Source organism: Motacilla alba, chromosome 5, assembly GCF_015832195.1.
Source record: "Motacilla alba alba isolate MOTALB_02 chromosome 5, Motacilla_alba_V1.0_pri, whole genome shotgun sequence".
NCBI lineage: Eukaryota > Metazoa > Chordata > Aves > Passeriformes > Motacillidae > Motacilla > Motacilla alba.
Genome location: NC_052020.1, coordinates 10,505,610 through 10,533,103, shown reverse-complemented (window position 1 = coordinate 10,533,103; position 27,494 = coordinate 10,505,610). Strand labels below are relative to the sequence as shown.

The 27,494-nt window shown below is 37.9% G+C and overlaps 1 protein-coding gene across 6 annotated transcripts in view; it reads right to left on the bottom strand.

Moving 5' to 3' along the window:
- Positions 1-27,494, bottom strand: part of SBF2 (SET binding factor 2) — a 236,072-nt gene that overhangs the window by 37,594 nt on the left and 170,984 nt on the right. For all 6 annotated transcript variants that reach the window (XM_038139505.1, XM_038139508.1, XM_038139510.1 and 3 more), the window contains exons 18-26: positions 12,463-12,633; positions 11,314-11,570; positions 9,907-10,079; positions 9,575-9,648; positions 9,004-9,199; positions 8,236-8,363; positions 5,867-6,042; positions 4,812-4,957; positions 873-1,071 (exon numbers count right to left, since the gene is read on the bottom strand). In XM_038139505.1, coding sequence (XP_037995433.1) covers positions 873-1,071; positions 4,812-4,957; positions 5,867-6,042; positions 8,236-8,363; positions 9,004-9,199; positions 9,575-9,648; positions 9,907-10,079; positions 11,314-11,570; positions 12,463-12,633 — 1,520 coding nt within the window. The remainder of the gene's footprint in view (positions 1-872; positions 1,072-4,811; positions 4,958-5,866; positions 6,043-8,235; positions 8,364-9,003; positions 9,200-9,574; positions 9,649-9,906; positions 10,080-11,313; positions 11,571-12,462; positions 12,634-27,494) is intronic.

Genomic DNA, 27,494 nt, shown 5'->3' with positions numbered 1-27,494 from the left:
AACTTAAGTGCCAATTTTATGTCTTAAGAAGAAACTAAGATGAGGAACAAGAAACAGCTGCTGCTTACTAAATAACTTTTATTCCCTCTACAATATACACCATTTCTGCCAGTTCAATTCTTGGACATTTATTCAACTGCCCTCAGACAAAGTAAATGTACATGGTATTTACAGCCTACACAGCAACCACAGTAATAAAGCAGTAGGTAAATATTTATATCCTGAGATTTGTAAATCTTTCAGATACTAATTATATTTTCAAAAAAAGCCTAGAGAGTATTAAAACCTCGTGGTTTTAGGGGAGGAAAGGGTTGTCTGCATAATGTTCAAAGCATAATGAAAAGGGACAGATTTCAGCCCATCATCTGCATTGCACTCCATGGTGAGTAAACCAAACCAGCACTCTAGACAAGTCCGAAAACAAGAAAGGATCTAGTATTTTCCTTTTGTGCCCTTCCTCCTGGCAATTCCACTGTCCATAATGAAAGCAATGACCAGCCTAAACTGGCTCTAGAGAATGCAAATGTCTTCTGATATGACTCATGCAGATAGGCTTTTGTATTAAAAGGAATTTTTGTGGGCAGTGTCAGCAAACTACATCAGCTTTCACAACAAAAAGAAAGGACTCAGTAACGTTGATGTGCTAAAACACAGCATGTGACTTTCAGCACATGACAAACTTTTAAAGTAAATACTTTCATGAAGTGAACTCTAACACATACTTTTTAGTTTGAAGAAAATAGTTATTTATAAGTGCTTCTGAAGCTTGCTTTTTTATTTAGGAACAGAAGAGATGCTAAATGCAAATCCATTAATGCAGATATTCATACACGTGTCTCTAGTTTCAGCTACTTCAGTGAATTCAAACTCACCTCCTGCAAAGGGAATACATCCTGTTCAGTGCAGTTATTCTCAAGTATTCTGTTTTGGAGCGAGAGGAATTCGTGCTGATGGTGCCCAGCCCCAAACGCTGGTAGTCCCTGAAGCAGGCTCTTTCCACTAATTGCTCCATGGTTGATTTTTCTGATGCTTTCAGGGTACCACTGGTGTGCAGCTCGCTGTCATCTGAAACTAAAGGGAATAATCTTCCTGGGGAGGCCAGCAGTTACACAGCAAACAATGCTCCTTTCTTCCAAACAAGTTTGTGCTGCTCTCAGTGATGAATGGCAAGGTCCAGGACATGCAAACCACAGCTTACTGAATTTATAAACACTAAAATGGGATTTTAGTCAGCAAACCTGACTATAGCACCTAGTTACCTACTGGCATGGCTGACATCTCTCTAGCTAAAATCCTGGAGAAAGTTATCTCACATATTCATTTGAACTGAACTGAAGACAGATAATCTTTCTTTACCAATTTACAAACTCTTTACAAATTCATTACACATTCAAGATAAAAATGAACTACACTTTTTTTTTTTTTAAAGCTATCTTCAGAAGAACTAACAAACTTTTTAAGGCTTTAAATGTTTCAGTGTTGTAATTTCACAAGAGATGACTGTTGGGTTCTGAATGTCTCAGTTTCAGTGTCAGGCAGCAGCTTTCTTCAGCCGTGCATATCAGCTGCCCTTTCCAAAGCAGAAAAAACTTCAACCATGAGAGATAAAAACTTCGTCACAAGTTCAAACTACTCTGAAATTCAAGTCAAGCAAGGTCTTTGTACAAAACCTGCCACCTGCCTATTAGTGACACTTTCAACCATATCCAAATACTTCTGAGAGCAGATTTACTGCTCACAGCATGTATCAGTTACTTGCTACCACCTCAAGCATTGAAATATGTGCATATGAGATGTATTTCTTCATGGATGAGGCACTGAAAAGTATATGAGGACTTAAACTTAAAACAGGACTTCTTAAAACTGCAATTCAAACTTATTTAGAAAATAAAAATTATGCTATAATTAACATTTTACTGGCAGTAGACAACATTCAGAATTTACAGAGTAGTACCTCTATATTTTTTTTCCTGTGCATCTAAGTATAAAAGCTAAATGAAAAATTTTCTTTGCCCTTTCAGCTAAGGAAAAAAATTTTCTCTATTTGATCTAAATAATAAAGTCGAATCCTCAGCATCTCTCTTCTTTTTCCTCTTTTCTCATGGTAAGAAGAAGTCACAGAACATCTGAAGTATGAAGTGCACTAATGAGAAACAAATTGAAATGCACTTTAGAAATAATTCTTTTGGGTCATACAAAATCTTGGTATTTAACAATTTTGAATGGAAAACTATAAATGACTCTAGATGAGGGTGTATTCTGTGAAATATTTTTTCCTAAATGGATTTTTCTCCCATGAAAGCAGGTACCTTGGTGATCAGATTTTAAAAAACACTCTCCTGTGCATAAAAAGCTAAACATAAGAGCTCCTATCCATGTCCTTGAGCTGAAGAGGGAGATGAAGATATTTTGCTGCCTCAAGTTTAGCATGAGTTATTTGATTTTGAAAAACTAAGGAATAATCCCTCTGTTTTACTGTTCTTGAGATTTGACTGTTTTCAAAAGGTTTCACAGTCTCTTGTTTTATTGAACACACCCATATGACCACTATAAGAAAAAGAATTTATTAATGATTGAGATATTCTAAACTCTGAAAACAAGGAGATGAGGAGGAATTCGAGGGAAATCAGATGTTCATTGACAACAACCCATAACTACAGTACTGTGCCCAGTTCTCAAAATCACATTGCAAGTTAGATGAGGACTACCTAAAGAAGCCTGAGAAAAGAGCAATGAAGAGGATCAGAAGTCCATCAAGCCTAATAAACAAAGAACTGCAAGAACTGCATAGATTTAACATTGAGAAGACAACAGAAAAATTTAACAATAGATCATAAATACATTATGCATTGCAATCAGAACGAGGGGAATCATCTCTTCTATCTGTACACAGTGGCAGAGTAAGATATGAAGGGTTTAAATTGCAGCAAGAGGATGTTTAGTCCTGAATCTCAGAAAATTGCTTGTTTTCTCCAGTGTTAAGGATGGTTCCAGTATTGGTATGAGTTGCCTAGAGTTGTGGAACCTTCACCTCTGAAAGCTTTTAAGAAGAAGTTAGGCAAACACCTATGAGGAACGGATGAAGCTGATCTTGCCTTGGGGCAGAGAGTTGGACTACTTGATCTCCTAGTCTTCCTTCCAGGCCTATCTTTAACATTTCTTTTCTAAGACAGTGCATCACCTGCTGTAGGTAGTTCATTGTTGGCAGAGCTGCAGAGTTTCCTATACTTCAGTTTTTGAGACTTGCAAACAAAACCAAAGCCAAAGCCACAGCAGTCAATACAAAAGGAACTGCAGTGATTCCTGCCTGTGCTCTCTGCACTCTGTCTGAAGCAGAGTCACTGCTGCTGACAGCTCCCTGTCCCTGATGTGCCAGTGCTGCATGGAGAGAACAGCAAACTCAGCCTTTGGTCACCTTAACACGTTCCCAGCCAAGACACCTGGAAAGCAGCAGGCCTAGAGGCTCACAAGCTGTAATTTTAGATTTTTTTTTTTTAGGGAAGGAAAAAAGCGACTGTCACTAATCTTATACAGCACCTGTGTTCACGGAAGAATACTGTTGTTTTGTGTTATCAGCAGTGCAAAAACTCTTCAAACTTCTTCATCATCAAGAGACTGTGAATATACAGGTATGACTGTGCTTGGTGTCTCTGGGTGAAGGACACAAAATCACCCCAAAATCACCCAGGTCCAGCCTGCAGAATTGTTTCTGACCCAAAGAACAAGTAACATCAGAGCACATGGTAACTCAGCACTTCAGGAAGATGCTGGAAATTCAATTAAGAACGTAATTTTTCAGCACTCTAAAGACATTCTGTGTTTTCCAAAGCTTTCTTTTTGCCTATTTCTCATCACTTTATCTGGAATGAAAAAAGAGAAACAATATTTTGAAGCTTGCCTGGAATGGCTTTCTTCCATTTCAGAGAGAACAGAGGCTTCAGCCCTGCTTTAGACAACTCTCATACATCTGTTCCTAAGTCACATGAGTTGCCTTGCTCAGTGACCAAACAATCAACAGCAAAATTCGGCTTGTTTGAAGTTTGGAAGAAATTATCAGTGTTTGAAGAACACTTCATTATCTGAGATGCCTGTGTTTTTTTTTTAAAGAAAGAATGCTTTGACAAAACAACACCTGTTTATGTACAGGAGAATCTGGTTCCCTCTAGTGGTTCATTATAAATTAGCAGTGGTCCAGTTAAGGATATAGACAGCAGCATATGGGAAGAAAAGAGGCTTTTTTTGGGGAAAGTCAAACTCCACACCATCACACAAACTGCACAAATTGCCCAAACCTCTTTGTACCTTCTATCCCAAAATAATTTCAACCAAAAATATGGGAAGTGGTATTTTCAGTAGTAACGAGTTCTGCTGCTTTCAGAAATCATTTGTCAGTTCCACATCCGCAAAAGTCTCCAATTTGCTCACTCTTGCACCTCACCAGTTACTGCTTCCTCATCACAGACTAGTTGCAGATGTCAGATGTCTAGAGATAAATAGAAGTTGCAGCATGCTTCTGTGCTGTTTCATCTCCACTAGCATGATGTAAAAATGATCTAAAAGATACCATATCTGAATAGTTTGATAATTAAAAAACAATTCAGCGCTTTGCTGTACCACTGAATTAAGTCAACTTCCTCTTCTCAGTGCAAAAGAAAACACTCACTAAACACACGGATTTGAAACCCTTCTCTTTCCTGTCTAGGAAAACCCTTCAATGTCTCATTGAAGGTATTTCTCATTCAGTGTACCAGAATGGAAGCATAACAGGACAGATTTATTAACCAACATGGACAGAGAAGTCCCACTCTTACCAGAGATATCATCCTCTTCATTCCAGCCAGGCCGATTCCCTCTTTCCTCCACTATGGTTCCTGTTTTCTTCTTCAGCAAGTACTGGCGCCCAATTGTCATCTTCCCAGCACGTTTTGCTCCCTTCACAATGCTTTTGGAGAAGGTACTGTAAATCCAAAACAACAAAAGCATTTGGAAAGATTCATCTGATTCTGCCTGATAGCATTTACAGATTTCTCTGATGAACGCAAATGGATTTAATCATTTTCCACTAAATACAGCAACTATGGACTTCAGAAAAATTACTTCCTGTGTTAATTTTTAAAGAAAAATTGTATTACTTTAAGATAAATTTGTGTCGGTTTTTTCTACTGGTAATGAATATAATCATTAAGGAGGTCACCTTTCTGTAGGTTGTTTTATTTTGCTAGTAATGTGATAAATCTAGAAAGTTGCCAAAGTAAAGGCAGGAAAGATAGAAACTACCTTTAAGTTGTAGGATTTCATGACTAGCTTGGGATTCTGTTTCCTGTGTCAACAATGCACTAATCAACAGAAAATCACAGGAGCTACCACTCTGGAACAGACTCATGATGCAGCTGGTCCAGTAAAAATTAACGTGGAACATAAAATTCGAAAGAGGACCCAAAGCTCCAACTCTAAATTAAAAACCAGTAGGGTAATTGCACGGGGTAAAATTAATCCTAATTCACACCAGGCTTTAAGTGACTAGGCTACTAATTACAAAGTAATACACAATTAATCTTCTTTCATTGTTGAAGCTGCATAGCTCAAGATGCTACTTCTATTCTGTGTGTTTCAAAATGCAATAAGGTGCTCCTTCAAATCTACTGCAGCCAGAAGTTTAGATCAAGACTATAATTCCTATCCCAAATAAACATCTGTATCATACTAATCTATCTCTTACTCAGGAAATACAAAGAGATGCAAAACAGCAATCACTTATTTTGACATGATCTCCACTTGTGCAGAGCTTTCAGGTTGTCCAGTGCATTTGGATAACACAAGACAAGAACATCAGTAAGGAAAGAAAAGAAAAGAAGAAAGGCTGTACCGGAATGAAGTGTTCTTTTCTTTCTGTTTTGGGAGAATTATCTGCGGTGCTGTTTGCCCAGCTGCAAAGGCAAAAGTGCTGAAGATGGACTGAGGGTAACGGAACTTCATCAATTGTTTCTTAAATATTTCCACCACTTCAGGACTGACTTCTTCATCAAATGCTACTTTAATTAACTGTGTATTAAAGACATGACATGTTAGAAACTGGAAAACAATCTGAGAATTTCAGAAATTGAAAGACTCTATAATAGAGCAGCAAAATTCCCATACTTTCACAGTATTATGCCCTTCAGAAAATACAGATATATGTATATATGTCTCATTTATTCTGATGGCTATTACACATTTTAAGAATTTTTTAATTTCCTATTTTAAATTTATGTCCTAATACGAAGGTATCTTCACTAGGCAGCATCTGGAATTCTCGTAAGATCAAATACAAAATATTTTGGTAAATCCAAGTCGTAATGCTGGCACTAAGACATCTACAGCAGTTCAAATTCTGGTCACATGGGACAGCTTAGCTGGGAAACAGTCTGCCAGCTCTGCCCCTACACTGGGAACTGAGGTTGGTAATGCACTTCAAAGACTCAGCAAGCCAGCAATTTCAGCATTCATATGTCACAACCATTACATTTCTATTACTTAGATGTTCCCATTTTGGCCCCGCCTTGCAAAGTATAGAAAACTGCTAGTAACAAAAAGGTGATAGTGAAATCTGCTCCTTAAAAAGGAAATAACCTTGCGCTATTCAACACTGATCCATCCACTTGACTAAAAATGCTTTTTTGAAACGTTCTGGGGGGGGTAAAAAATCCCATCCCATCATCCTCTGCTGAAAGCAAGTCAACAATTCGGGGAAAACAAATAAGAGACAGAAAATACGGAATCCATAAAAAGGCCCAGAAGAACTCTAAGAATGTGGAGAAAGCAAACAAAGAAATATCCTAGAGCTCTGTGAGCACATACCTAGACACCTTTTAAATGCCTTTGCTTGCCATCTAGGAGGTGGATTTCATCCTTGCTTTTCCAATTTCACTTGTTTTGTAAATACTTTCCAAATGACTAATGGCTCTGTTGTTCTAGGACCTCCTTGAAAGGAGCTCTTCAGCCTTTTGGGGTTACACAGATCCCAACTTTTAAAGATACCAAACAGCATAGCTGCACACAAACCCATCTGAAAATCATAATTAATAAACAAAGGGGAGGGGCTATTTCATCCTGTGTTGAACCCTGGCTGTTACAAAGGGGACACAGAATAAACTGTTTGTGGCTTGTTTTTCTTCTCATAACCTAATACAAAACTATGCTAAACAAAAGCAAAGATGATGTTTGACCCGAATCCAGCTCTGAAAACACTGAGCTGTGTCTGTATTTATCACATCATTGAGGCATGCTAAGTATTCTGGTAAAAAGATTTCTGGAAAATAAAAGTCCTCTCAAAAGTCCACAAGAACAACTTTTTTTTTGCTTGTTTTACTCATTGGCATTCCTAATTTTGTGCTTTTGAAGAGCATACTGAAGGATGATTAGCTAAATGATGTTCATTATTGTAAGGAATTAGTAAAATGCTGTTTTGTTATGGTTTCAAATGTTGGAGTTATTGTTCTCAATGAAAATACACTTCTGCAGTCAGTCAACCCAGCAAAGTATTTCGTATCTTCAGCACTGCAGTCTATTTTCAGTCCATGATAGAGAATTCTTTGCTCGCAGCTTTTGATCTCTCAGGGTTTGACCACAGATAAGATCAAAACCAAGAAGGAAAACTCAAGAAAGACTGCAGGATTCCTGATTTTTACAAGTCCATCTCTATCAATTGCCCTGCAATACACACTTCTGCTGAACACACTGATGGGGATCCTACAGAAAAATCCAGGATCTGTGCCTGTCAGATAGAGGCTCATTGGTTCTACCCTAAAGCTTACTGGAAGTGCAGCTTCCCTGTGCAACATGCCATGACTTTCTGCCATGGATTTTAACAGAAAGCTGGTGAAGTGACAAACCTTGAGTAGAAATCAACACTCAGAGCTTTTCCATATTGATTCCATGTAGCTGGAGGAGAGAGGAAGCAGGTTCTCACTAGCCACCCTAGGCCTCTACTTACATGCAGGGATTCTGGACCCAAACCAGCCCTTTTCTGGTTCCAAAATAGGTGAGGAAAGCAGTGAAAAAATCCAATGTGAAAACAGCAACCCTCTGTAAATATCAAGGGGGCCAAGAAATGCCAGGGTTTCTATGAGCTCTGCCTTGTCTATTGACCTCACAGGGCAGAGAACCGGACTCCTCACGAATACCAGGGCAAAGTGCTGCTCGTAAATATTCTGAGCTGCCTGCAGCCACATAAATTTTCACAAAACTTCCTTTTACCTGAAAAGTGGCTGAACTGATCTGCAGCCCCTCCTGCATGCTCTGCTGCAGCTGGTTCTGGATACTGATCTTCTTCTCCTTGGTCATGGAGGCGATGGGAAAGCTCCGGATCACGGTCTGCTCCCCAACTGAGGACACAACACAGACACTTGTCAGACCACACAACCTCTGCACTGGAATAATCAAGAGTGAATAAGTACAAAGCAACATGAACATGATGGTACAGGATTAATTTCAGGCAAAATACCTGAAAAGTTGGCAAATTCCTAAAGTGTCATTTGTAATCTGAATTTCTACTCTATTTCAGCTGTGACGGTTAGAAAAATACTCTCCTTTCTTCTGAGTGTTTCTACACAATGGAAATGCACCCCCAAAACCTAGGGTGGTAGGGGGTAAAGAAACAATTTCAAGGTTATTCAGATTTCATAATGCAATATATAACTTATAAACAGAAATTATATACTTTGATATCTTTACATATGACCGTGAACTTTCCACTTTATACTTCTGACTGGCAATCTACTTAGAAATAGCACATGTTAAACTATGAAAAAATATCATTCAGAAGAGCTGACATATTAAGAAAATACTGTTATTTCCAAGGAATAATTTTACGTAGAATACCAACTCATAAATATTTTCCTTTCACTTGCTTCCAGTGTCTGAAAAAAACTGTTTAATGATGTTGATGCTTGAATAGGTGGACAGGCCAGCTCAAAATCCTGCCTATCTGAAGGACCACAGTTACCACTGTTTGGATTTTCTTACCCAGTTGATCATGAGGAGTGCCTTTAAATATAATTCTGTAAGTGGTAAGGAACAAAGCTCCTTCAGCAGGGAGGATATGAGGACCTCCAAGCAGTCCTCCTGTGGCTTCCTCTCTGCCATCAGGATCCAGCAGCACACGGAGACCTTCACAAACAAATTCTTCTCCTGGCAGTAAAGTTGGCCGTAGAATTTTGGGCTGATGCAAATAAATGGAAGTGTAAGTGTAAATCAGGGTTATCCCTCAGGCTAGTAATAATATTTGGTTTTAAAAACTTAAAAACAAAATTGTTATGACACTTAGCCAAAGAAAGGAGATGGAGTTGGGACTCAAGGAAGAGAAATGGGTCACAAAAAGCAGTGGGCATGCAACAGCTTGTTTATGATCAGAAGTCTGGCTCTACTAGTTTCATATTTCATGAGACCAAAGCCAAGCACTTGATTTATCACTAGTGGAAATTTTCTTTTAATGTTTTGATATTTCCTCACAACATTATGAGAGGAAAAAAAAAGATGACTAGATTTAATGATTCTAATACTTGTAAAGAATACAAATATGTTTCATAACACTTGCCTTCTGTATTGGTGGAAGCCTCCTACTCTCACGATGGACAGCCTCCAGAGTCTCTATGTGCATTGCTACAATGCCTGGAAAGCAGGAGCATCACAAATGAAGTCTTACTCAATGGGAAAGAGAAAACTGCCTTGAAATTAAAACTCTGATAATTCTGAAATTCTCAAATTTTGACATCAAGGAAAGAATTATCTGACATTCAACAGCAATTAGAGTCTGGAAAAGAAATCTAACACTCTAACTTATCTGAAGGTAACTCAAATTAGAAAGTGCATTTGTTTAATCAGGAAAAGAAAAAGGACTATAAAGCACCTCTTTGTGACAATTCCTACCTGGTATCATGCAGTGCAGACCCTTGATGTGATCCTGTGTGACCCCACTTTCTGTGCAAACCTTGTCAATAAATCTGGTGATGAAGCGCACGACTGCGTTTGCAACATCATTGTTCTCGGAGTCCTCAAACCCACTCTCAGTGTCATAACTCTCTGCAACACTGCCTGCAATGCTAAGAGCAGAAATAAAAGCAGCAACAAGTGTGAACAATTCAGCTGGTGATGCACATGTGACACTTGAACAGACACTGACAAGCTGTGTGGGTGTTTCCTAGTTACAATTCACAAATCGTGCAGAAAGCATATGGTGGTACCACAACTACATTGTACTTTCATTGCCAAAACTTCATGAATGATGACATAGGACAATTTTCTCTCCATGAGTCCAGCACAGACAGGCCCAGAAGAGAAAAAACAGCTTTTTGGAAGTGAGCTCTATGTCTTCCCTTCATAAAATCAAGTAAAGAATTTGCAACCCGTGGTAAGCAAATATCCAGTTACATAAAGAAAATCATTAAATGTATATTTAGGTTACAGAGCAAAGCAATCAAAAGCTAAAAAGATTCTAAGAAAAAATTTTTGTGCATTAGATAAGCAAGCAAGTCAGTGGGAGATGTACTTTGAATGTCTAAAAATGCCTCCCATTATAATATTTGGGGCCAAATTCATAGATTGCAACATACACCACAAGCAGTCTACCGAGCACATCCTAATGCCTGAGATTAGAGGTGTGTAGTCAGCAGAAATTAGTAACTCCATGGGGAGCTTCATCCTGATAGTCTTTTACTTGATGCCAGTACTCACATAGTGTTCTATCATTTTATCAAGTGAGAATTTGTACAGAGAGGTGATAATGAAGACAATAAACAAAGAGGGAGGAAGGCTTGTTATGAAATGTCCTGGATTTGCATGCTAGGGAATGAATGGAACTGGTGTTATACTCCTACTGCTTCCTTAGTAATTTAACCTTTGCCATTGTGGTTTAGTCCTCTTGCTTTTTGTGACCTCAGTGCCTTTCCTCCTTTGCAGCTGTTGCCCAGAAATGATGATTTTATAGATGCTATACAAATGTTTTCTTGATTTTAAGTTCATACAGTGGTTTTTCAAGTTATATAAAAACTAACAGAGCGGGTTTGAGGCTGCTGTTTTCTTTCTCACCAAACCCCATGTTTGTCTTCAACATCTGCATTACTAGATTAAAAATTCTTACTGGGACAATACAATGTTTCTTTCAATGGAATCACTCCAGACAGAATTCTGTTATTTGAGAGGAATCATGTTAGACTTCTACTCAACTACTGAACTTGAAAGGAAGTGAAGATGCTGAAACAATCTGGTATTTAGAGTACAGCCATCGTGCAAACTGTGGCCCATCCTGCTGGATGAGCCCTGGCCTGGGGTACCCACCTGTTTGTGACAATGCTGTTGCTTCCACTCTCCCAGTCCCCAGTGGCTGATGTCCTCAGCAGCTTGTTCTTACTTGTATCCAGTGGTACCAGCAGGTAGACCATGAGGTTGGCAAAATGAATGGCCTGGCTGAAAACTGTGCTTTCCTCATTCTGGACCAGCTCCTGCTGTGTCTGTTTATTAAGGGTTGGCCATAATCTCAGCTGCTCAGCAGCCAGGTCCATTGCTGTCTTCTCCTGGTCTGCAGGAGGTTTCTCCTGGAAGACACATAGAAAGAAATATAAAGACACAGAAGAAAAGATAAAGCTACAACTTAAAAAACAATGCTTAGCCAAAGCTTTATTTATTACAATGCTAATTAAACTTCTTCAGTTACTTAAATTATATACTCATTTAAAAAGAAATAGCAAATAACTACCCTCAATAGGGTTTAAAGAGAGTTATGATTATGGGAACTGAGCTTTGAGAGCAGTTTACTGAAATGCACCAGTAGCACTATGTGGGGAGGTCTAAATAACATCATTGCTTTTAAGGTCTTTCTTATGCCATCCAATCTTCCATGTTTCTTCAGAGTGGTTTATTGATTTTAACTTATTTTAACACAGCTGCTCTCCTCAGCTTATCCACTTAGCTCAAATAAGAACAGGCATAAATCAGATTGAGAAATAACATGCAGCTCATGGCTCGATGCTGGCAATATTCTCCAAATTCCTAGGATGTTCAGGTGAGGGAAGCTTTTTATATAAATAGCTTCCAGACCAGCTGAAACATTCATGTTTTTATACACTGGAGTCCAATTCTAGCAATAGCTTAAAGCAAACTGGGTAGATGACACACAGTCAAAGTAGAATAAAGGAATCTGGCAGCTGATATTAGTGACCTAAAGTTTGATGTTAAATTAATGAATGACTAGCTAGGTGTCATGCAAATGCTTTTTCCACACTAAGCTGAGCTAACATCAAATTATAATGCTTTGCAGATAAATGTAAATTTCTACTATTTCTCATGTTATTGTATACTGTGTAATACAGGAGAAACTGAAAGAAAAACACATAAAATTGGAAAAACCATAACTTTACTTTCTGTAACCTAGGAAAGGTTAATATGTGAATAAAAATATTACTTTAATATTTTAATAGAGTCTCCTACCTTTTGTTTCAACTGCACTGCATGGTTGTCATCTTTGGCTGTAAGGTAGAGGGAACGAACTTGATTTTGCACGTTGCTATAGAAGGTTGTTTCCCAAAACTGCTGGTTAGTCCAGATAGGGTGATCTTGTACACAGGTGTAAGCAAACTGACTAACCCCAGGTGCTAATTTCTGAAAGCAAAAATATGCAAAGTTGACACATCAGTCCTATTATTCAATTTCTTTTAAAGGCTATGACTTCAGAAGTGACACACACACATGTGTATATATATGATTAGTAGTACAGACTGAAATATGAAATATACCAACACTTGTACTGCAATATGGCCTAGAGAAATTGTCTCCAGTTTTGTGCCATTCAAGAAATTAACACACAGGAAGGTTGTATACAAGTCTAATGCCAGTGCCAGGCATGGTCTTCTTGATTCAAGAGTAGAAAAATGAGAACTGAGGTAAGAATTTTGTGCTAACAGTACAGAACACATTTGTAATATAAAACATCTTCCTTTCCAACAAACCACAGTATTTTTAATAACCTAATTGTACAACATAGAAATCAGTATTCAAAGAGATGAAAATGAATTCTCATTTTATTTAGAAGTGTAGTAATGAAATTTAAAGCAATAGTAAGTGTCAGTTGAGTCCTTCCGATAATCTGCATTTGTTGCAACAGCAGAAGATTAGATAAATCGTTATCTTCAGTGTTATTTACTGAACTGAATGACCCAAATCCAGTTCCTGAAAGAGTGCTAATTTGGGTATGTTCTTTGAAGTCACAAGGGTCTGGATCACTGTAAAGTCTCAAACAAACCCAGAATTGTTACAGCATTAGTCATTATGAATGAACCATTTTTTTCAAGTACATCTATTTATTTAGGTTGCAGTAGTCTCCCAGGGACTTGTTTAATATTCTTGATAACCACATACAAAGAAAGGAAATTTATTTCAATGACCCAAATAATGAAATCCTTTATCATATGTTCTTACTTTTTTAAAAAATAAGGCCACAAATCAATGTTGTATACTGCATGTAGCAAAGAAGCAGGTAATCTATATTTGTGCTTACAATTATTTCTGCAGCAGACCTGAAGAATAAAGTACATTACTGGGTGCCTCATTTAATGGCTATCACTCACAATACTACCCATTACCTGAAACACACAGTATCTAGAACTTAGATTTTACTGTAGTGATTATGTCCTGAACCACTTTCCTGGAGAGCATGAATACTACTCCATTTAATATTTGTAATTGTAGAATTGTACAGAACAGCCAGTACTTACAATATTTCCCTGGCTGGCACTTGGGCATTCAAATGGAAGGGTAGGAAATTACAACCAAAAATTTTGCAGTCTGGTTTACAGATTTCCGGTTTTGCAATTCTTCAAACTGTGTTTTCCTCACTAGGCTCCTCCAAGTACAGCATGAACTGAAAGTCCTGATCATGTGCCATGTGCTTATTCCCTATCAAAGGTTCTTGAAAATTCTGAATCTGAGGAAACTCTATGTGACATGCTAATAGAATTTACCCCACTGAAGTGCCTTCTTGTGCTTAGCCATCTAAAAGTGAGCAGTATAATTTTGATTTCATCATGCAGAATTTCACCAGAATTTCTTGGTAACCTGTTAAGAAATCTACATCTATTCAAATAATGTTCAATGTGACTTTGTTTATTCAAATTTGTTTAATGTTGTGCTTAGCCATCTAAAAGTGAGCAGTATAATTTTGATTTGATCATGCAGAATTTCACCGGAATTTCTTGGTAACCTGTTAAGAAATCTACATCTATTCAAATAATGTTCAATGTGACTTTGTTTATTCAATACAGACTGAGAGAGCAGATATCTGGTTTGCTTAACAGATGCCCGAGTTTCAGTTGTGGTGCAGCTTATGGCAGATCACAGGAAACGATAACTGATCTCCCACGCCTGATCCAGCTGTTCAATCCCAGAACAGGTCAGCACAAACAGTGTCCTACTCATCTTTGTAGAGACTGCTGGACATTCCCTTGAAAAAACCTAATCATACACAAAACACACCCCAGGGGCCACAAACTGACCTGGCCCAATCGTTCACCTACCTCAAAATCCAGAGGCACAAAACCTGTGTTACAGAGGAATAGGGATGATGGGTAAATCATGGAATAAAAATATGGACAACATAGCGTGAAAGCAAAGGTTAGTGCTAAAGCTATCTCATGACTTTTACTTCGATTTATTATTTGTTTTTTCACTGGGACTGAATTCCCAGTCACAACAGGTCTGCAAAAAGGGAATATGAATGTCAAGAGGAGGGGGAAGGAAAACGGGGAAAGGAAAGAAAAGAAAAAGGGGAAGGAAAAACAAAAGGAGAAAGGAAAAAAAAAAAGTCTGTTCAAGTCTAGCTAGTTGGTAGGGTTAACTCATGTGAATTTGTGCAGTAAATGCACACAAAGGAGTGAGTTGGCCATCAACATCTTCAGCTGCTTTTGATGACTCAACCCACATCAGGTAGTTGAGTAAACTGGGTGATCTTTGACACAAACTCAAAAGGAAGTTTAAGCTCCTAAAAGTGGGTCTAAAGAAATAAAAATGAGATAAATTATTTTCACACAGGGACAAACAAGACAGGAAAGCTGAAGGGATTCTAGATGCTCTTCCTGTGCTCATAATTTAAAACCATGAACAGCCCTGTACAAAACATAATTTTTAAACAATGGAGATTTATGTTCACATATAACAACAAAAATCAACATTGACAATAACTACTAGACCAAATAAAAAAAGTTTGTTTACAAAAGCATGAAAGAAAACACGTCAAAAAAAGCTCAGTGATCATAAATATTATCCTTCTCATCACCTGCATGTGTTGAAACAAATGGCAAAACCTGATAGTGGCCAGAGCACAGAATCAAAATCAGGACTTGCAGTTCCTGGCTCTGCCAGTTATTTTGGGCAAAATCACTCTGCTTGTTTGGGTTACTTTGTTTGTAAAAAAAAAGCAGTAACAATACCAACCTCAAGAAGCACACTGCTGTTCCTGTGCAGCCTAAACCCATGGACTAAAAATACTCTTGGTACAAACATAAGCATTCCATGAAGTTTGCAGTGTCTATATTCTCTATGCTGAGAGTGCTTAGTCAGCCCATTTCCCTAGAATTGGAAGTCACCTAAAACATCAAAAAGGCCCCAATGTTTACTGCTGCACTCCAAAGAATTTGCTCAGAGTTTCTCCAGTTTAAGTAGAACAGTAGTTTGGTTTTTTCCATCATGAAATACTACATATATAAAACGTATCTTCACCTAGCTCTCCACAGGGCAACTAAACTACACTGCTATTTGTGCTCTCTCTCTGTCCCAGTAACTCACTCCTGCCAGACAGAATGGACACAGGAGGCAGCAAAAGAATTTCCTACTTAAAAGGGAGGATTTAGGTACTGACAGCTTAAAAGAGACCCCAGCAGAAAATAATAAAAATAGTTCTGAACCGATGAAGTCCTAATTCTAAAGCTGTCAGTATGACAGAAAGAGCACTGAGGTGTAAATTGTAACAACCAATAGAAAATCAGTTAACTTCTGCAAAGGACAATGAGTCCTCTAAACAGATGAATGAAACTTAAAACCCCCAAATGCTCCCTTCCCAAATTCCATATGAAACAGATCTTACCCCTATCAAAATAATTAATTACATACTACAGTTTGTGAGAACACAAGGCAAGTTTGGGACTTGCTATGTAAGACTATACAGGCAACTTCCTGAATTCAGGAATTATCCTGCCATTATTTCCACCTTACTGAGGGGTACTGGGTAACACCTGCCTAGAATTTTTTCTCTGTTTCCCTACACTGGTTACTCCTGATTGTGAAAATGGTATTTGCAACTCAGCGAGAAATATGCACCAGTTCCAAGACTCTCCAACTTGCTGTGGGGTCCAGGCCCTCAAAGAATGTCTCTGTAACATGAAATTATCTAGACTGCTTGTTTCTGATAAAGAAAAGCTGGTCATTTAGCAGTTACTACCCTTTACACCACAAAAGCTTAAAGAAGGAAGTTTATTGTAGCAAAGCAGAGAATCCGGCTATTGACTGTGAAGTTGAAAATTGATTTTCAAACCAAAAAGAATAATATATGAATATACCTAACTGCTCTTTTCTTACAGGATTTTGCTGTGTGTCTCCCAGTTATGGAAATGAAGGGGCAAACTCAACAGTGCACTGCTTTTTAGAGAAATACAGTTTACTACAGAAATAAAGTGCATTTCTGTCTCCAACTGACAGCCTGAGTTACTGGTTTGGATATATTTGCTGCGAAAATGCAGCAGAACAAGTGAGAAGGAAGATGCTGCTGAAGGCAAAGAGAAGCTTCCTCCTCAGCTCCTGGAGGAACCACTGACCCCTCAGAGGAAGCTACTGCAGCACCTTTGCATGCCAAAGCTCCTCCTCTCCTCCACTGGTTACACTTATCCCTGGAATCTGCCGGCTTAGAGCTCATCAGGACACAGTGGCACTGCTAATTTAAGGAGCTGCTCCCTGTCCCTGTCCTTGCTTGGATAAACATCCAGTCAGTCAGCACCTCCAGCACACCAGGAGCGGGTACCAGTTCCTGCAGCCACCCCTGCCCAAGTGATGCAAGCCAAATTCTGCACGTTAACATGTTCTACCAGCCAGCCCTGCAGGCACATCCATGCTGTGCCCACACAGATCCTGCTAAACCCAAAAAAACTTCAAAGTTGTCCCCAGGATCAGCCCTCAGTGACTGACCAGCAGGACAGAGCCTTATCTACATCCTACCTGCAGATCCCACTGCACCACAGTGTGTGTGTAGCACAGGATGGCCTGCCTTGGGAGCCACCTTGAAGATCTTCCAGCTCCAACACCCCTGCCATGGGCAGGGACACCTCCACTCTCCCAGGTGGCTCAGAGTCCCATCCAACCTGGCCTGGAACATTTCCAGGGATGGGGCACCCATCCCATTCTCTGGGCAACCTTCTCTCACATCTCATCACCCTTGCAATTAACAATTTACTCTTATTATCTATTCTAAATTTACCCTCTCTCACTTTAAAGCCATTACACACACATACTCCAACAGGGATAATTGCACATGAACATGTTTTCAACTCTGACTGTGTGCTGCCTGGATAACATCAGTCAAAAAATTCATTTCAATGGATGGCTTTCCTATTTGATCTAGAGTATAAAATTATACCCACGTATATTGGGCACACAAATGTGAGGAAATGTCATAAAAGCATGAAGGAAGAAATGCAAAGCTTCTGTTGATTTCTATTTTACTGCTTTAGAAAAAAATGGTGAAATATTAAATTGAGCTTTGTCTCCAACCTGAAAATCTCGACAACAAAAAAAGAAAACAATTTGCCCCCTTTCCTGCCACCAAGCCAGACTCAAGATTGACTTCTATTTTAAAATGAGTGGTAAAGTGGGCCATGAAACTGTTTATCTACTATTATTTCACCATGAAAAATAAAAGGAAGGTCCATTCACTCATAATTCAGCGCTACCAAATCACAGCCAGGTACACTAAACCAGCAGAGGGCAATAGAATTCTAGAATTTTGCAAAAATGGGATGTAATTCTGGATGGAGCTTTATTTACTGTATACATTTTCTGGCAAAAATCACTTAAACATCGAATTACTCATGATCTCTAATCCTAGATTCCTGAAGGCCATGTGTAATTTACTAGACATTACTTAAAGCCATGCAGAATACCTCAGATTTCTACATAGATTTATCAAGATGGATATATGCTAACACAAAGTTCTCTGTAACATTAAATAATACACATAATAACATACTTCTTTCTCCAAAGAGATAAAAAAAAGATTTAAATAGCTCTGTTATACAAAGGAAGAAAGGAAACTAAAATCATCTAGAACGATGTATGTTCAGACCCCACAAAAGAGAGAAGACATTTTCATACCAGAACTTCACAGCTCTAAATAATGTTAAACTCCATAAAGTGGCTATGAAATAGTTTGATTTTTCTCCGTCTATATAGTATTATAAAGATTTGGTGGGTTAAATCCATTAGTTAAGATACAGATTTCACATATTCTCAGTTGAAGTGTTGAGTCCATCTGAAGAGTTTTTCAAGCTTTGACACAGTTATTTTGAAAATCTCCTAAAATGTCACTGGATCCCTTTGGATCAGGTGGTTCAGCAGTGAGTGTGCACCTGTGGGTGTACTGGAATGGTGGCATTGGCTCTACCCACAAAAATAACACAGAGCAACCAAGTTGTTATCCAAGTCTGTGTTCAGAAATAAATAAACCCTGTAAATAATCTCACAAGTTTATGGGTTTTATCTGTATTCAAATAATAGTTCTTAGAATTATTGGTGACCTGATATGTAACTTAAAGCCCAGCTAAACAGAGCATCTAAGCAATCCCCCAAGGGGGTAGTAAAGTAACTACTTTAAGCTCTTCTGTCACCTCATTCTAACACAAAGTTCTTTAATTACTATTTTCCTTCTCCTATGGGAGCTTTCTCTGTCTTCACTGGTCAAATTCTTTCTGAATTTCTCTCAATATGCAGCACTTCCTTATCTGAAGAAACTATTAAAACAATAGTCCTCAAGTAGCCCTCAAGAAGAGGATGAGCAAATTTGAAAGATGTAAGGCTACAATACAGAATATAAATTGCAAATTCATAAAATTTTAACAGTAGTAGATCTCACCTTGGCAATACAAATTATACATACACTACATGGTTCAGGTGAAAGAAAGAGGATGGGCAAAATCAGGAACTGCAACAGAATAAAGAATTCTGAAAGTAAGGACAAAAAAACTGAACTTGAAATCTGAGCTAAGCCATTTGAGAGATCAAACAAAATCCGGTCTGATCAACAAAGAAAATGACTGTGGAGGTGCTGAATGGAAGTGCCTTAGAGAGCAGGATATTGTCAGGAACAGTTCTGCCAAATGGTAAGGTGCAGTTTGGGTACATGCAGTGCACGAGGAAGAGGAGAGCCACACACCTGCCCTGTGAATTCTTACTGGCACAGTGTTACGAACTCATGACGATGAGCTGATGTGGTATGCACAAGTTCAGAGAGCTGTGATTAATCAGAAGAAGTCAAGAAGAGCACCCTACCAAGAATTCCAACTATAGGTATTGTCATGAAGGGTACAGAAGCAGCAAATGGAAAAAAAAAATGCAGGGATATGGATGAAAACAAGAGTAGGAGATAAAAACTCTGATTATGGGCTTAAATCACTTGGCTGTGTAAGGAAGAAAAGCATTTGTGACATCTCAATTCTTTGGTCACACTCAGTTTAAATTGTTTATGAGCTATCTAGGATGGCAACTGAGACATTCATAGAGCAGCAGACAATACACACAAATATATCAGCAATTTCTCTCCTGTACCATCTGTAAGCATTTGCTCTCTCATGGAAACATAAAATAATGGTGCTCAAGTCATGACAGATAATAATGCTACAATGAAATGGAACTCAATGAAGGAAATTGTGTTTTCATGAAGAAAGTTCCATTCTACTGGGATAAGGACGTGGTGATGAGGAGGCAAAGCTGAACTTACACATATGGAAAACGCATGGGGGACTCTGTTACTTCATTTACATTCCTTCACATTAAGCCCAGAAGCTTTACCAGATTTTAATTAAGCCACCAGAAATTCTTTCCCGGTGAAAATTCTAAGTGAATCACAATTTCTGTAACATTGTAATCCCCCCTAGAAGGAAGAACGTAAAGAGACGGGCAACAACGAAATCAATATTCTTAAACCAGAGCAATGTATCACTTCTAGAAAACAAGCTCAAGTGAAATCAGTTACAAATGATGTGATCCAATATAGAGGAAATGCAACAGAAAGCATTCTCCTTATTCCAGGCAATAGTGGGTCAGTTCCTCAGTAATAGAAATTTGCTACCAAATTTATCATTACATCTCATTTTAATTGGGGGAAATTTCCCTTTTTTTCTTCCTGAGCAAGTACTTCCTCCCACAAACCACTAAGGAAAGGAACTACAGATTGCTAAATTATGTTTTCCATTATGTTATCATCCTGGGAAAGCCAGCTTCTTCAACAGAGCAACATTACCACAGTAATCGATTTCCTAAATCCCTTGTAAAGACACATGTTAAAAGCATTCTCCAGTTACTCTCTCCTATTAATATCCTAACCTGTTGTATTATACTTTCCTGTTTACTTTCTTTTTCCCCCACCTAAAAATAGTTCTAGAAGTGAGATATTCTCTACTGCAAAAACATAAAATATATTCTACAGGCATGTATTTTGTATCTATCAGAAGCAAAGTGCACAAGTTAAAATCTTAAGGATCAGAGATGACACTTGGGTGCCTGTGTTTGCAAGGGATACTGCAAAAATGCTTGATCATGCCTAACAAGAATCCTCAGCTTCCTGTTTTAACGTGAAAAGTATGTTTGCTTTTACAAAAATAATTTACTGAACCATAACATTTCTATGAAAAGAACTTTTAATGGATGTAATAAAAACCTTTGACTGGAGGAGTGCTTGGAAATATTGACAGAACTTTGACCATTGCCTTAAAAATGCTCTTCCATGACCCCATTCATATTCATAAGCACCTGCCAAGTAACCACATTATTCTCTCTCGAAAGTCAATAAAACCCTGCTTTTAGGTCATGTCTATTAAAACTCCAGCCCTAATTAACCTACTGGTGCACAGAACCACCAAGAGTAATGATCACTATTATGAATAATGATGACTCTCATGAATCATGAGCAATAATGATGACTCCACAGCTTCCTTCCAATGCTTCAAACTGCCTGGCTTCAAGTATTATTACTTATTTCAAATACTTGTTGTAAGCTCTGGAGGGTAAGTATCTTCATTTTTCTGTTCTTTTGTACAAAAGCAACACCAGCAGTTCTGGTCCACAATTAAGGCTCCTGGATTTTCCAGGAATGCAAACAATGCTCATATAGACACTTGATAATGTTGTAAATGTTCCTTTGTGGTTCAGCTTCTTCCCTATTATCCATTACATGATACAGCCATGCTCTTTTTAAGCAGGCAACTTAATGTATTTTTATATTAAAGGGATTAGCATTCTGAGAATGGATAAATACAATAATTTTAGTACTATAAATAATGTTACTTAATACTATTTCAGTCACAAAAACATTTCCATAGACTGAGATAGTATCAGAACTGGCAGGATAGAGATACAAAAAGAAAATTAATGGAAGCAGACAAAACTCCTTGCCAAGACAATAAAGGAAGTCTTTCACTATGGGAGTTTCCTAAATTAAAGCCAGCAATTCAAGAGTGAAGAATTTTAAAGTAGAAGTGATTTTAATCCAAGCACACCAGAGTAGGACAGAAAGTTTTAGAAGGAAGCACAACAACTGAGTGAAAGAATGAAAATATTTCAGTGTAGAAAGCTAACACATTACAGAAAGTCTTCCTAGCTTTCCAGGAGGCTAAAAGCATGCTGCTGATTATGAGAATTACTCGGGACAATCACAGTTGGGCAGAAATTAAAGTTAAAAATCAAAACTCATGTTAAATGTAAAAAAAAAAACCCCACTAATTTTGCTTTTCTAAATTACCTGCATCATCCAATAGCTTTATGCAATTCCCTGGTATTTACACAAATTCTAAAATAAACACTAATATAAAATTGTCATTAAGTATCAGAGATAATGTTAGTACCAAATTATTCCACTGTTTTCCACAGTAGGTGGACCAATATTCCACTGATTCCATTTGACACTAACTGTAAAATCTGCCTGACAAAGACACAAAAATGCAATCAACTCTTCACCCATCATCACAGATGTTTCACATCAGCCTTTCATGGAGTGTCTTCCCTGTTGCTCCACTACAAAGAGCACATCTCAAATTATGAAGCTCCTGTTACACAATTAACCTTGAATTGGGTCTCTTTTGGAAGGGGGGGGGGGTCATGATAATGATTAAAATATTATGAACTGTTCTGAATTTCACTAGTACTGTCTCCAATCTTCAGAGAAAGCCTTCATCCATGAAATTGGGAATCTCTCCTACACCCAACAGGCTCTGGAGTTGAGCAGTCATTTATTCAGGCATTTCAGGAGTAAAGACTTGCTTCCATTGAATATCTGCCATAACTGTTACTGAAACTTGGTAATCCATTTCAGCTAGGAAAGTACACACTCAAATTACTTTCATTTTATTACTGTGCTATGCTAAACACCACCTTTAATTCACAACGGAAAACATTCAAATTATTTCTATTGGTGCATTAACACAAAATACTTCCAGTTTCATATTTTTTTATTAATTCAACTTCTTACTTAACTCACAATTTTTTATTCTCCTTGAAGATTATAAAGAAAGCCCTTGGACTAAAATCCTTTTCTTCACAAAAATGCTGCCAGGATAATTCTTAAGATGACCTGAAAAAATGTTCTTACTATATTCAAAGATTTTAAGTTAAATTGTTTACACCACATGTTGTTCTTTTAAAAACTCTGAAAAAAGTCTCTGGTTTTATGTAATTCTCTTTCATTCTCAACACAAGTACAGGAACATGGAGTACAAATGAAAAATGGGCAGCCATGCAGATGAACAGTCCAGTGATGCCATATCCTAAGGATTTCAGCCAGCCCCAGTCTGCAAAGCTGCAGACTCATTTCTCTCATTCCATTTCAAGCTCTACCAAAAAATTCACATCAGTGTCCAACTGAGATTTTATTTGAAATTTTGTGGCTTAGAAGCATCAAAAAAAAATCAATTAAAAAAATCAGTTTTTCCCTCCCTCTCTCCCAAGAATTACATAATTTAGTCACATAAAAATTCAAAAGCAGTCTCCAGTGCATCTTGCTAAAAGACAAATGTCAATTTGAATGTAATACATCCAAACTGAGAGAAACTTTGTTGCATTTGGGTTATTTTTTGCCTACACTAGATCAGCACTCTCCGAGCATACATCAAACCATTAAAAACAACTGACTCAGAAATTTAAATTAATTTCTAATTTTCTAATTAACGCGTGAGTCTGAAAAATAATACTGCTCTGAATACTGCCATTTAAAGAAATGCTTGTCTCTAAATGTGGAAGCCCATTCATAACATCTACACAGAGAAGACTTTACTTTTAAACGAGTGTATTTTTATTATGATATTTCCTTTATTCAAACACTTCCGAATGCCAAACAACAGAACATTTCCAAGTGTTACTGTGGACTGTGCACTGTGGTAGAAAGGTATGGCAACACAGATGACCATACACAGTTTAACCATAACATTTTAGTCACCAAATTTTGGAAAAGATCCTTGAGGGGTAGAAAATGTTACTATAATCTGCACAAACAGGTTGAGAGAGGAACACAACTGTGCCTAGCATTCAGTGGGTGAGGGATGCAAGAGGCACTGACCAGAGTGCCAGAGATCAGCTGAGCTGCCAGGGAGGGCAGATGGAGAGGTGGCCTCTGCCTGGGGCAGCACTGGGGACCTTGGGGTGGCAGCTCTGCTGCTGTGTCATTGTCACTGTCATTGTCCAGGACAGGCTGGAACTGGAGCCTGCCACCGATCCTGCCTGGCTGCACTTGAGCCTGCCAGGAAGGCAGCGTGGGGCTCACCACATCCTGCCAGCCTGGCAGGGAGCCAGGCACAGAGAACCCAAAGCCTGGGGATGGGACAATGCCTGTTGTGCAAGCACCAAACTGTTGCTGGATGAGTTAATGCAGGGAAAACATGATTAAAACAGGTCCCTTTCCCCTCCTCCTCTCTTCTCCCACGTGGAACAAGACCTCTTTTCCAAAGCACCAAGGAATACTGCATTTCCACTTTATACACAGAAGAAGTGAGCACATACCAAATGAGCATTGGTCATTGGTACCATGAAAACATGGAAAAATTCTTTTATCTTCACGTATAAATACATTTTATTTATATTGTTTCAATTTTAAACAAAATTCCAACAGTATTACCAATGGTAAACTAAAACCTTTTTCTAACCCAGAAGCAAAAATTTGTTTGTTTTTGTGACATTAGCAGTACACACCAAAGTCCACTGTCACTGATGAGTCACATTTTGCTAACAGCTTGTGTCCAATATTTAAAAATTTTAAAAAGCATTGGGACTATTTTTTCTAGAAAAATTCAATTATTACTCCAGGCCACAAATATGCAACCAGTGCTGACTTCCTGTCTATGACTTTAATCCCATCAGCTCTGACTTAGAGTGTGATCAAATCCTGCCTGATCAAGTTTCACAATAGATCACTCACCAGACTTCAGGGAGAATTCTGAAATTTCACCAGACATCCCAAGAGCTCCTAGCACGCTGTACACAGCGTGATGTTTCTTGTAATTTTAATTGGATCTGTGTAGAAATACCCTAGACTAGCTTTTAAATAAGCAAAGGCATTAAGACAAGATGGGTTACATCATGCCAGCTTGCTCTCTTCTTTAAATTTTCTGCTGTTTTACCAAAAATATTTAAAAATCCCTCAAGGCTATTGCATGACACAACCCTCCCAGAATCTTACCAACATCACCTCCAAGTTTCAAGTTGTGTTACTGCTCAGCTTCTTGGCTTATCTGCTGGACTCAAGCAAAGCCACGTCCTTCTCAGTATTTACACACCTCAAACACGTGGTGACTGCACTGTGTTCAGTAAAACACAGTGAAGTTATTTAGGAAGAACAGATAAATGTTTCATTTGTGTTCTGCTTTGTCTTGGATAAACAAAATGAAACCTAACATTTCATGAACGCAACAGTAGCTCCATAAAGGAACTGTGAAGTCATGTCACTTCTTTATACTTCTTCACTGGAAGCAGCAGGAATGACACTAACAATGAAATGCTGCAACATGAAATCCCATCGCAATTTCCCATCAAAATGCTACAGCAAACATAGATGGTAAAATATCAGACTGGGCTGAACTCTAGAGACTCTTAGAACTCTACTACATTTTTAGATTTTCTACAGATTTTGTCACTGATAACTTGATTTGGAGCACTGCCTGTGCAATGACACCAATGTACACACAAACAGAGCCCGGTGCCACTGCCAGATGCACAATTCCTGTCTATTCCTGGCTGCTAAGAACCTTGTCCAGTCTCAAAAGGGGTGGGTGAAATGAGATTGAACAGGCTGCTAGCATTAAACATGGTATTCTGAGAACAGAAACACCAATAAAACATCTGCACCCTGCCAAGCACTGCTTCATCCTTGGGAAGCATCAACACAATCATATGGCAGAGGTAAGATAACTCTTCGTGTTGAAGCACAGGCTCATGCCAGGTACAACATATTCACTCTAGTCTATGACACGATTTTGAAAACCTCTAGAGAAGCTGAAAGATCCTCCAAAAAGTATAATTTTTTACTCAAAAATAATCAGTTTACTCAAAAGTGTAAGTTCTACTCAAACTGAACCTTAAACTGTTAATCTGACTTTTAACTAATCACTGCAAAGTTAGTGCAATAATCTTATGTTCTGAACAGCATGTCAGTTTGTGTTTAGTATGAATAGTTGTATGCCAAAATAAGTACTTTTGCCAAAGAATTGTATCTAATGGGACATACCAAAGGGGACCATCACTGAACCTGAGGATTAGATCTGGGAAAAACAAAATTCTTTTTCTATTATGCATTAACAGCTGGCTTTTGCAAGTTAATAGTCAGGTTATTTTAATTTTTAATTCAGGTCAGGCACATTAAAAAACTCATCATGCTTCTTCCATCAAGGGACTCACAGTTTCCTGAGTGTATTTTTAGAGTTAAATAGTCCAGGCTATTAAAAAAAGATTTCAGAGAACTTTCTGTGAGAGAAATGGTGTGAGATCTTGGTACCTCTACCAAAAAATACAATCATGTAGATGAAATTACTTAAATATATTTTATATTCAATCCAGATTTTTGCTCTGCTTGATGGTGAAATCAAAACTTGTTTATTTCAAAACTCCTGATACTACATTAAAAAGTCTGGTTTTATTGTCTCTCTTTCTTGATCAAACTTTACCAAGGTAGGAATTTAACTAAACTGCTACAACACCCCAAAATACTCCCTGTACCTCTCAAGGTAAAGAGCTATGTGGACTCTCTTGGCTATTATTATAAGCAAAACTAAAAACCAGAAAATAAAAGAAAGCAGAAGCTTCTTGAAAATGTAGAATTTATGCAGTTGTAAGAATAAAATAGGGAAGAGGGAAATTTCTATAGCTCATTAGCTCTTCCCTCAAAGTATTTGTGGCAGCAGCAAATGTGAAACAACAATTCTGGTACTGAAGGACTCAAACCAGAGGGAACAGAGAAAGACAGACTTGGATCTAAAGATGGGAACAAGTCAGTTTGTTGGGATTGAAAAACTTAACATCTCACCACGCTATTTTACATAAGAGAATGAAAATACTCTGTACACTCTTCCCTAAAAGAGTATTATATACATTGTGTATTATGTACAGCTATAAACTAAAACACATTTAAATAAACCTTTTTTACAGTTTAAATAATTACAAGAGGAAAAAACCCTGCCACTTCATGCTCCACACACGTTGTTAAGTACTGGGCTAAATAAGAAATGTCAGGAAATCTTCTACACATTTAAGTTTATCAAAATTGCTCTTGCCTTCAACAGATGATTCTGGTTTCTATGATTGGTAAAGTTTGACATTTTTTATTCTAAAAACAACAAGACAGAATCTTTTTCTAGTTAAAAAAAAACCCAGACATTAATTTGAATGTATAATTTAAACTAAAAATGACTGACTGAACGTGGAAGGTTGCTTTTTTTAAGGTTGCATTTTATTAATGTGTAGATAAGCTGTCAAAGCAATTATTTTTTTGCACTGTCACAGTGTACCAATCACCAATGACCAAGCACTTATTTCCCAAACTGGGTTGTAGAACAACATTCACATTAAACAAAGTTTATTTAATACTGCAAGCCAGTCCACATTCTGAACTTATCTCATCAGGCATGTACATCCTAAAAAGCAGGACTGGAGCTACCCAGAACTGGTGAAAACACTACTGTATTGGGATATTGAAATAAATACAGTCATACTGCAAGAGTTCTGCTTCTGAA